Here is a 12304-nt window from a genome sequence, read left to right on the forward strand (position 1 = left end):
ATCTGCCTCGCGCCGTCCTACTAGCACAATTAAAAGCTTCAAGCTAAACACGAAGGGGCAGCCAGCTCTTTGGAGCTGTTCCCAAAATAACCCCATAGGCATCAGAGAGAAGAACACTTAAAGCCTTGCCTGGACACGTGTCTAGAAGTCTCCAAAAATAGCTCCCGCTTCCCCTTTGAAAAACACTGCGGTTCCCAATGCCTCACAGGAACTCTGTTTCTGCTCAGAGAAGCCACAAAATAAGTGAGCAGCGCAGAATTGATCTATGAGCACATGTGGACTAGCTGAGATCAGCCTCACGGAGAAGGAAAAAATAAAGATTTTAAACAGTATGTGTCAAATCCAGGGACCTTTATTTCTCTGGAATGGAAAGAATTTGCCAGCCTGGACAAAAAATTGCAGGCGGCGATTGTACATTCTTTCAAATAAAAAAAAAAGAACACACACACAAGAGTTTGGCTCCATAAATTTCTGTCATAAGAAACAACTTTGAATTGTACACCAAGCTTTTTACAAAGCATCAATGTTAAGATGGTTTACCGTGTTCTATCACATTCTCGGCCATTTATACAGAATACGCCATACCAAATGCTACATCAGCTTAAGACATTTTTAAAAATTAGTATTAAAAAGATACAAAGGCATGTTGGCTTTCATTTGGGTTTTTTTATTAAGACATGGGAGTTTTCTTTGTTTGTTTTCCTAAGGAAGTCACTAAAAAAATATAATAACTTAATTCGTAAAGACAAGATTGGTTAAAAATCCAGCCTTGCTTGCTTGGCAGCCTTCTGAGCTCGTACCTCTGTTGCTTCCATTAGTCTCACAGCACGACAGGCCGCAGACGTGTCCTGCGGGGTCTCAGCCTGCACTCCAGATCTGTCCATGCTCTCAGTTACCGTTTTTGTTCAGAATTTTCACCGCAGCCAGGAAATATTCCCAGCCAAATGCTAAAAGCGATCTTCAGCCAAACAGGGGGTTTCAATCGGGGCCAATTTCGCACGGGTTTAGCCCTTTGTCTTTCGCCTCTTTGTACATCCTTTGGAAGTCTTTAAAACGAGGGGCACAGCCTAACCTGGCCTCCCCAAAGTGCATGCGTCCCGTGAAAAGGAAGTCTCCGTCTCCTGGCTTCACCCCACACTCCAGCAGGGTCTTTATTTGTCCTCGCCAGTTCCCACTCTCCCCCGTGAGCTGAAAGACTTTGCTCTTCTGCCTGTACAGTTTGTTGACACCGACGTGAATTATGGATTCTTGCTCTTCAGCCTCGTTCGTTACATCTTGAATGGAGCCTCTGATCACTGGAAGCAGAAAAAGGACATCAGGAAGAGTCACCCAAAACTCCTCTGGAAGACCCAGGTCCAAACTCAGCCCCATGCAACCAGGCAGTTCAAGGGCAACTGATTTCACTATAGCAGCCCCAGTTTTGGTCCTTTGTTATTTTTAGAGGGAAGTTTATATCAGTGACCTCCAGTATATATTTGTATCTGTTACAGTTTATATTTGTAACCTGTCCAGCAAAGGGCACCCAAATATTAATTCAAACACAAAAATAATTACGTCAGAAAAATAGCGTCAATCATGATAGAGTTCTAACAAGAAGATACACGCTTAACGCTCCCTGGCAATGTACCTTCTGTTCTTCAGCCATTACAGACACCAACTAATATTAATTTCCCTGTTACAAAGGGAAGCACAGAGAATTATTATAACTTTTGGTCTTTCATCAACAGTCCTTTAAGGACTCTCCTAGATGGACCCAAGTCTTCAAACTTCTACTTCCATTGTGTTTGCGGGGTCATTCTCTGTCCACCCTGGGGAAGTAAGTGCTAACTGGGCACACGGTTTTGAGGTCCTTCACAACATGTCCTCCTCCCTCTCCCAGGCACACAGTCCCTTCAGACCATGTTTACTGCTGATGGAAGTTGCCAAGAATTAAGTAGGTGTCCATCAGTGTATATGGACATCACATTCAAGTGAGCCACCCAGGGGAGACAGGAGAGGGGAAGCAACAACTCACCGAAATCACTAGTGCAGACAGCCAAGAGGACTTCTGTGTCACTGCATGGTCGGCAGGGAGCTGCAGAGAAAGGGTCAGAGTTAGCAAAGGACTAGACAATAGTAAATAAATAAAACAGTATTTAAATTACCAAAAATAGGACACACACACACACACATGGCACAGGAACAAGTGGTCCAAAAACCTGTCAGGCATCAATAACGCTACAAGAAATGGAGGCTAACCCCAGCCCCCCTGAGGTTTCTGTACTTAAGTAGGAATATGGACCTCTTTACTGCTCCTGCTGGGATATATTATCTAGCAAACACCACACACACTCGCTGCACTTATGCAAAATATGTTTTGATGCTGGGTGCGTTTGCAGCCTGCTCTGCTGTAAATTCAAAGCTCTCAGAAAGGCTTTGAAGATCATGTGCCTTTTAAACTCTGATGGCAAAGCTTCTTTCTTACCATTTCTATCAAGTGTTGTCGGGCTATTTCACAAGCCATTTAGTCTATCACCACATCAAAGATCCAGGAGGTTACAGAGAGGGGGAGGCAAAGAGGGGAGGAAAAAAAAACCAACCCGGCGCATGTGTTTGAGGGCGTAGTGGCAAAAGCGGAAACTCAAACCGGTATCTGTTGGAGCTCAAGCAGCACAAAGACCATTTCCTGTACTGCTGGAAACATTTGGATATCTTCGCTAATCTAATCAATGCAAGAATGTGGCTCCTCTTTGTACTCAGCCAGCCATTTCTGAGGAGAAGGTACTGTAGTTGCAGTACAGATGTTTCTATAATCCCCTGTTGAGTTCGGGAATTTGCTTCCTATCAGGGTCTGCCCGGCCCAGCGATGCCAATGATGTCTGGCCACTGGTGGCCCAAGGATCAGAGCCCACGTCTTTCGCTCAATGTCATCCTGAGGCGGCACTTGCACATCAGTCAGAAAAACGAAAGCACGTCAGGTGTGCTGCCCTGCCTGGATTAGTGGAGGCAAAGCCTACAGCAAAGCAGGGCTCGCGCCGGGAGACAGGAGAAGCGCTGGAGCTACAGCTTACTTCATCACGCAGTCCACGATCAAACCCCAAGCTGAAGCTCCCCCACTTCTCCTCACCCACAAAAAATTTAGTTTTTGAACCTCAACATCTGAAAACACTTAGTTACCAGATTCCCAAATCGCCACACCCTTCCTCTCACCCCCGCCTGCTTCCCGGAGAAGTTTATCCATTGCACTAAGAAGTAGATTTAAACTAGTCTAAACAACGCGTAGCTGCTGTCTATGATGCTCAGCTATTAGCCCTCCTCTGTTAGACGGCACAAGCCATTCTTTTACGTAAGAAATGGTAAATCTCTTATTTTTTCCAGGGTCCCAGAAAGGCAGTGATCCAGAAAGAAGGATTATTGAACCAAATCCACCAGATTTGCTCCAGTCAGATGATTAATACACAGTGTAACACGCTGTTTAATAGGATTAAAGAGAATGTAAAATGCACATTTCTGGGCAGGGATATTTGAAGGAATAATTCAAGAAGGTTAAAAAGCTCCAAAAGAAGAGACAAGGAATAGGCAAAATAGTTTTGTTAAAGCATCTGGATCAATTGAGCGTTTCTATTTAGTCAAGCCCGAATGCCTCCAGGACCTTCAGAAACAAGTCAGCCTTTACTGCCCTGCTTTCTCCCACACACCACTTCAGCACTCTTTTTTGGAAAAGTTTGAAAACTGTTTAATATCATGAGGAATACAGAGCCAGCCAAAGCCCGGGCTTCATTGGAGTACTGTAATAAATTCAGTCTAAAGATATTTTAATTTTTAGACTCAAGAGATTTCGATTAGTGGCTAGACCAAACACCCAAGTTTCATCTGACAGAGAAAATTACAATAGTCACATAACATCCTACTATGGAGTTGCTTCATTCAAGGCACCTATACCAAATTCATCCAGGGCAAATGCCCTTTTCCCCAGCCTCCCTTCGCCCACATCAGCACCCGAGTTAGATCAACCACATGGAGGGAACCCTGCAAACCTGCACGAACCCTACAGTGTTTTCACATGGACAGAAATTCTAAAACAAAGCACAGCTGATGGACATCCTCAAACTCCACAGCTGGATTTCAGACACTGGATTTCAGATATTTTGTTCTGTGAAGATCTAATAATAAAAAGGCATCTCGGCCTTTTTAAGTCTGAGTGAAAACAGCCTTGGTTTAGACCAGACATCTCTGTAGTTCATCCAACCCCATCAGAAAACTGAAAAAAACCAAAATGACTAAGCCATTTTTGTTCTCCAAAGGAGTGCAACACAAGCAACAGCCTTAAAGATGAAAACCAAAATACTTTAAAAGTGGTTACTTCCATTTAAATAGACTGACACTATAATAAATCAAATGAACAAATCTCCACGTATACACGGAACCAAATCATTTTAATTGTGGACTCTAGGCAAAATCCTGCATCCTTTTTAAATGCAAAAGGAAATTAAAAGAGCTCAGCATTGCTCACACTAGATCATTACTGAAAACCTACTTCAGATCCATGCTGACTCACAGCAGTTTGGTGGCATGCAAGCTTATTTAACAACCATTTACAACCACCCATCACTGCAACACCAGACATATGAAGAACAGAAATCCTCTTCTGTGGAACAACTCCCACATCTGCATTCACAGAGTATCAAATATATCTTGCAAGTGGCAAAAACAAGGTATGCAAGCACAGATGGAAAGCGAGTCGTGAAGGATTACTGCCGAGGTAAATGGACCATTAAAAAGCAAATAACATTCACTGGCTACAACCAAAGCTTCATTCCTATACAGTCTCATAAAAGAAACAAAATCCTTAGGAGGAGGCAATGCCTACACTTTCTTTTGAATCACAGCCATTAAGGAATCTGTGTGTTTATGCCGCAAGTTAGTGATTTTAGCTGCAGTTCAGCACTCATTCACGCCAGAATGGGGCGGCAGGTGTTCTCCTCCATCAGTAGGTCAAAACGACACACACACCTCAGGCTAAAAAGGGAAGCATCCTTATAACTAAAAATAGAAAACCAAAAAAAAAAAAAAAGCTCTTCACTCATGCACAGCAGGTGAAGATGTTCATTTTCTGGGGAAATGGCCCCGGTTACTGAACAAGACGGCTGTGTTTGCCGGATGCCCGACTCCCTGGGGATGTCTCCAGGGCTGCCCAGGTTCTCGCGTCCAAAAGCAAGTCTATGAACTTGCAACAACAACAATATCAACGTCAGCTGCTCTAATTCCTTTAAACTCGATAAGCCAAAGAGCCTTAATTCATACAGCAGCAGGGGGAGGGTGGAAAAAAAAAAAAAAAGAGAGAGAGAGAAAAGCAACGTTTTATTGAAGCCCTCTAAAGCCCAGATGCCTATAACTCAACTCCACCGCCGGTGGCATAAAGCCTGCATTGTGCACGTCGGCTGCCGACTCTCCTGGGAATGCCTTTGATGGATTTTGACAGTATCCTGACCTGAAGTAACCTGAGGCAGCTCTCTCCCTCCATCCCCCCAGTCCAGTGCCTCCAAAGGCCTCTCTGTTCACCTCCCCGCAGAGGGAGATGTAATTACATCATTCCTCACAAGCCAGCAGTCATGTCCCAGCTGCTTTGAGCGATTTGCCCTCTGAACCTGATGTTACCGAGGAGGACGTGGCGATACTAACAATAGACTGCACTTGTTGGCCAACAGCTTTGTCAAACGCGTTGCTGGTCCTCTCCGCGGGGAGGCAGAAATGCTCAGGAAGAAAGAGGGATGTGCCCTGAGGAGCTGCCATGAGCTCCAGAAGGTCCCCAGCTCAGCCAGCACCAGCAAGTTGAGTTGTCTAGAAAGGGTCTCTTCCAGTACTGGGGATGGATTTAAGTGCACCTTTAGTGCTGCAATTCAGCATGACTCTCCTCTGCCTTGGGAGCTGTGGGTAGGCGTTGCCATCCTCTCTCGGCACACACACACAACTCCAGTCCTTCCTCCTTTGGTTTGCAACACTTGCACGCAACCCTTCTATCGTCTGAAAATAGGAGATGGGGTTATTTGAAGAGCCATCGTCATGGCTTAGGATGACAGCTCCCTGCAGGACACATTCAAAGTGAGACGTACTGGCTGTGGCTGCAGGCGTCACAGAAACCACATGAATGGCCCTGATCTTCATTTGTGTTTCAACAGCCACCCAAGGGTCCGACTGACCTTACCTTACCCCAAAACCAGCTTCCAATCCAGAAGTAAGAAGTCTCCTCTGTCTGTCCCAAATTTTCTCAACGCGCTCCACAACCTCATAGCTATCAAGAGGACTAGATGAACCAGGCTGCAGGTCTCTACACGCTGTCCCAAAGCTCCACTTACTGACCCCAAAAGACCTTCTCCATCCACCCCGTGTCTCTGGGTAGGCTCTGCTGAACATACACCACTGCTCCGGCAGCACACACAGGAAAAGAGACACCCTTTAAGCAGAAGTGAAAATGTTTAACACAAAGTAATTGCAGAAAACCGCTTTACCGAGGAATACCCTTTGGTTTTATTAAGCAGCTCGTATACACGTGCGGTGTGGTAGAGGTGTGGATGGTGGGGGAGGGAAACACGGGCTGGTTTATCTGTGTTTCCAGTTTCCGTGGCATACATCACCCACACGTTAGTATTTCTGAATAATCCTTTGAAGAGCAATCAGACCTTTTAAGTATCAAAAGCTACTGAGGAGGCCCAGGCAGGGTTGGAGCATTATTTTCTGTTAGTTCTAGGCTTAAATCTCTTGATAAAAACAAGTCGTCTTTTCTCTTGCACGCTCAGCAGAAGGCATTCAAATGGGTCTTGTCGCTGACCAGGCTGATTTAAACGAAGCCAGCCCATAGTGCAGCACCTCAAGCTGTGCCAGTGTGGGGCCAGAGCAGACCCGTCTCCCAGATGAAAGCTTCTCACCCTGACATCAGCATTACTTCATATGGAACAAAAAAAGAAACAACACCCACACCCTTCAAATTCTTGCTGGCACCTCTGTAATTGTAACCGTACTGGAAAGGGCACCATAGGATGAGTCCCTTTCCTGGAAACACAGAGTACAGACTTCCGAGAGCAGATTATAAAAATAGAGATGTGGTTTCTCCAATGATGGTGCATTTCTCAGTCATTTTTCTGAGTCCCAAGCAGAAATGACTATGTCTCAACTGATTACTGGATCCGTGATTTAGCTGGGAGACAAGAGCTTAAGGGCAAACAACATATAAGCAAGAAAAAAGTATCGTGCCCTGATCCTGTTTTAACTAAAAAGTAGAATAAATCCCTGTAATTATTTATTCCTAAATTTGCCTCGGCTCCCTCTCCAAAGAGGCAACACTTCTGCCATGAAACAAACCTCTCACAGCTCCTATCCCAAACAAAAAGACGTGCTACTTCACAGTGGAGGTGGACAAGAATTTGACCACCACTAGTCATCTCCTCTCTAGATATACCTTCAACTTTCCTCACCCACTCAGAAAGCTCTTCCTGAGCAAGGCAAAATAACATTCAACCTGGAAACACTCACAAGCCCCACACCGAAACACCATCTAAACTACATCAACGCATCCGCACGTCAGTGCATCTCCAATTTAAAATGAACGCGCCAGCTGGGAGCTCAGGCCAGCAGAGCTGCGTCCAGCACACCTGCATTTAACATAATACCTGCGGCCACGCAGAGAGGGAGAACGCGGCCAGATGACACAGAGCATCTCCGCAGCTGGGCTGGAAGTTACTGACACCCAGTCACAACACACAGAGGAGCTCTCTCATCACTCTTTTGTTTTACAAGGTTTTCCTGTCTTTGGATGGGATAGGATTACACAGCTTTCTGCAAGCACTGCACTTTTTCCAGCGCGTCAGTAGGAAAAAGCCAAGTCAGGGAGCAAATCCGAGAGTTGGACCTGCGCTACTCCCGGCCCCTTGGCTCAATAAGCCTCAGACACGGGATCCGAAGGGATTGTGCTTCTTCGATGAATAGAAGGTTAATGCTGTGAATAACCTACTGAGAGAGTTTAGTGCTCTTCTGAAGGCCGAAGATTTCATCCCCATATTTGCTAGAAAGTTAATCCGAGCCCCTGTGCTGAGGAGAAAAGGCAGCTCAGAACAAGGATCATGAGCAAAAAGACAAAACTCAAAGACTCCCTTCTTCAACAGCCAAGATCCGGTACAGGGCAAGATGGTGATTCAGCAGCTGGACCAAAATCATGATGCTGCAATGGACGTTCTCCCCTGACTTCTTTATGTGAAGAAGGGCTATTGGTGATTTTACCTCTTCAGAAAAGAAAGTGTCAGCTCCAGTTCCTTGCCTTAGCTTGTTTCCAACGTTCAGTTCAACTTGCACATATGTACAAGTTTCCAGAAGTAACTCGGAAAATATAGACACTGGCCAAGAACAATTTAAACCTGCAAATAAGTTTAATGAAATGCAGACTTTCATATGCTGTGGCATGGTTTGTGCCAAGAGAATTGAGTTAATACCACTTCCTTCCTGCGAAGAAAGAATAAAAAAAGCATCTTGTAAACCTCACCATTAGAGATGTGATGACCTTGGTGTTCTGAGAAACGTTAAGACAAGAGACCATAAACCAGAAATTTATCTTTTCACAGAAATGTCTTCCAAGAGGGTATTAAAGTCCGTAAGTACCGAAGAAGACTATTTATGTAAACAGTGTGAGGAAGAGATTTGGTACTAGGCAAGCTCCATTTGCAACAGCTTTCAAAATGAAACTTGGCTCAGCAGCTACAGAGCACGTAAGGGTCCTGCGGGATTGCAGAGTCAATGCCTTTTCACTGTTCCAAGATGCAGCACCCATTCTAACAAATGAGCTGAAAGGTCAGCTAGAAACACAAACAACCATTTGTTTAGGAAAAAGAAAAAAAAAGGTGGAGGGGGGGGAGAAAAAAAACAGCAGAGATTTTATTCAAGCAGCATCAGACACTATTAAACTCTACCTCCGGGCACATGCACAAGTTGTATCAACCCACGAGAAATTACAAGACGCTTCTTTCTGTCCCATCTCCTCTGGGCTGCCCCTCTCTCCATCAGGGAAAAATAACGCCTGTCCCAAGCACCGTGTCGCTCCCTTCCCTGCCTCCTCTCCTGCCGTACGTGGCCAACAGGCGCAGCGCTGTCTCCATCACTACCCCGACCCTCTCGATCCCGGGCCAGCGTTCGAACATCAGTGCTGGGCTTCAGGCTCCCGCGCTGCCATGGCAAACCTCGGTGCCGGGGTGGGCAGCGACGTAATGGTAACGGGAGCAGTGCCAACTCCCGGCCGAGCTCCTACACTTACCCGTTGCATCACCAGCACTATAAAAATCCTCGGTTACAGTCAAGCCTGCAATGTGTCGTCTCCAAAAAGCCCCACTCAGCAGATCAGATTTTCAGTTAAATTCCTTCTGTCTGAATTGCAGCGGAAAAGAGAGGGCCCAGCAAGCAAGAAGCGTCCCTGCAACTGTACTCATCCATGTTTCTGTGCAAGCAGCCTTTGTAATCACAGAATGGTTTAGGTTGGAAGGGACCTTAAAGATCATCGAGTTCCAACCTCCCTGCCATGGGCAGGGACACCTCCCACTAGACCAGGTTGCCCAAAGCCACGTCCAGCCTGGCCTTGAACACCTCCAGGGATGGGGCCTCAACAACCTCCCTGGGCAAACTGTGCCAGTGATCATCTGCCATTTCTTTGCTTTCTCTCTCCCCCTTCCAAACTGCAATTAAAGAGAAAAGCAGGCAGCAAGGTGACTGCTGGGAATTTCTCCTGCTCTGTGTGCACAAGACACCAATATAAAGCCATAAAAAATATACCTATCTGTTTATTTCACAGAAAACCTCTCTCCTTCCTCAAACCTACCGCTGCTGCCCAAGGGGGACTCGGAACGGGAAGTGCTGGGCAGGCACGAGGATGGATGAGTTGCTGGAAAGCAGAGGTGCCTCCAGACAGTTGAGGGACTCCTCTGGTCTCCTCTGACCTCGCAGCTGGGGCAGGACCCCACTCCCAGCTGCCCCACCAGAGCCCGCCAGCACAGGCAGCAGCAGCATCGCACCTCCACGCTGCCCCATCTACCGCCCCGCAGCACAGGACCACAGCAAATACTTCTACTGACTCAAAACCCACCAAGATGTAGGGTTTGGCTCATCCCCTCTAAAATTCACTCTGAAAATATTTCTTTTTTCTTCTAAAGAAAACGTCATTCCAAAGCCTTGTAAAAGCACACACTAATCAGACCTAGGAAAACATAGTTGTAAAGAAAGTTTCGATGCATTGTTTGGTTTTGCCTCCGATAGCGAACGCAACACTCAGCTGAGATGTCACGCAGTGCTTGCAAGGCAGAAAATGAAAAAGTCAGGTGTTTTTTCCCCCCGTGCCCTGGGGAAGCTGTGCGGCCACACGCACGGCTCTGGTGCCGGAGGTTCCCTCTGCCCCTGCCAGGGCTGCGGGAGAGGCTGGAGCCAGCACCTACCACCAGGCTGGGCACCCGCCAGGAACACAAAGCCTTCCCTCCCTCCCCACCACCACCCTCCTCTTCCTCCCGTCCATTAATGCCTCCTATGGAGCAGGGGAATAGAAGTAAGTAACGAGTGGCTGGTTAAAGTTAAACCCTGAGAGTGGAGTAATGACAGATCAAAGATTAAGTGAGTCTTAAAAAAAAAAAAGGTAAGAAAAAAAAAAAAGTAGCATATGTGCACTCACATCCACACAGGTCCTTCTCCTTCCTGTTTCTAGAAATCAAATTCTTTTTGGTATGTGGGAGAGCTCTGAAGGAACAAGGCCAGTTTTCATTTTAAAACCACCTTTATTTGATCAGCCTGTTCTTGAGGGGGACTGTGGAAGGGCTGCAGCTCATGCACTGAGATGTTCAATGTTAGAACATTGTTCAGTTAACCCCTAAAAACGTTACTTAAGGTCTTCCATTTGCAACAGGGAAAGCTTTAAGATATATACACCTGTTTTTACTTAACAGCACACATTTCTTTGTCATATTAAGATCATTTCATTCGCTGGTTCTACATAAGCCCGGACTTTGTCCTTTTTTTTTGCCTTAAATTTCTCACATCCACTTATACATAGATGAAGTTGGTGTAAAGCTCATAGCAGTTCTGTCGGGGCAGAGGTGCGACCTATACAAACAGGAACAGTCCTGGGGGAGTGGAAGCAATGGAGAGCCCACCAGCTTCCGCGCACAATCCCAGCAGTGACGGTCACCACGAGTGAGCAGCAACACCGGAGTTTATGGGGATTGCAGGAGTCAATGCCCAAATCCCACGCAGGGGTCAGAGCGGTGCAGAGAGATACCTGAGGGGGGACCCATCCCAAAAAACACCCTTCCACAAATTTGAATCATCAGCAGATGAGCAAATGCTGGACCAAAGCTGCACGTCATATGGCAGCAGCTTTTTTGACCCAGTGTTAAACCTCCCAAGGTCAGATTTATCACAGCTTTGGGTCCAGGGTAGCTTCCGAGCATCTGTGCAATATTACAGTGTGTATTTTCTGTCTTCTACAACAGATAAAGGCAAAAGAGATTTTCTGTCCTGCAAATTAAGGCCCTAACACAGGAAGAATTTGGCCCATGTTTCAGTGAGTTCCTTATTCCTTGGGGAAGGTGGCGGGCGGGAAGAGGAATGCGGTTCCCCAGCCCTCCCATCCCTTCTTTAACTACAGCCCCAGGAATTAGCAAACTAAACAGTTTTGCAGAGCAAGCACAGAGCATTATTAAAGACTGCCAAGCAACTCTGCTGGATCGCAAATCTGTTTGTGGGACTATCTTCAGCAGTACATAAAGGTCAGAGGAAAGCAGAGCCACAGCTGCCCGGACAATACACCTGACTGCTTATTGGGTTTGACTGCCCACTGAGTTGAGAAATAAGCTAACGGCATTCGTGGCCAGTCTAGCAAAAATAAGCTATTTTCTTACCCCCTCTCCCCTGCAGCTGTGTATTTATCATTGCAGCCCCATTGTCACCTCCTCTGCCCACTGCAAAACCAACCACTGTCCTGGCAACATCAAAGGGCAAGCAGGGCCGGAGGACACTGCTGTCAAACTCATTTTCTTGGGGGAAGGAGACATTAAATTAGGGCATCCCTCCGACTTTGTTTTTTTTTTTAATTTTTTATTTAGGTGAACACTTCTCAGTTCAACATTTTTCACCTTATTGAGGCTCAGATCCCCAAAGCATCACCCTTGCTTAATTTAGGAACATGTAAGAGTGTGCGCGTTCCCCGAGCATCAGAACTGCGCTTAGCAATCATTTCACACAGGAAGAAACACAAAAACTTTGCTCTCAAACTCCCCCCCAACCCTCTCACCACCTGCCCCCC

At 46.2% G+C, this 12304-nt stretch overlaps 1 protein-coding gene across 1 annotated transcript in view; it reads right to left on the reverse strand.

The window, feature by feature from the left end:
* Positions 1–336: 336 nt before the first annotated feature.
* Positions 337–12304, reverse strand: part of METRNL (meteorin, glial cell differentiation regulator-like) — a 21370-nt gene continuing 9402 nt past the window's right edge. The window contains exons 3-4 of the mRNA XM_009880028.1: positions 2015–2074; positions 337–1295 (exon numbers count right to left, since the gene is read on the reverse strand). Of these exons, the coding sequence (XP_009878330.1) occupies positions 979–1295; positions 2015–2074 (377 nt within the window). The 3' untranslated portion in view covers positions 337–978. The remainder of the gene's footprint in view (positions 1296–2014; positions 2075–12304) is intronic.

The sequence above is a fragment of the Charadrius vociferus genome, unplaced genomic scaffold, assembly GCF_000708025.1.
Source record: "Charadrius vociferus isolate BGI_N301 unplaced genomic scaffold, ASM70802v2 scaffold532, whole genome shotgun sequence".
Classification (NCBI taxonomy): Eukaryota; Metazoa; Chordata; class Aves; order Charadriiformes; family Charadriidae; genus Charadrius; species Charadrius vociferus.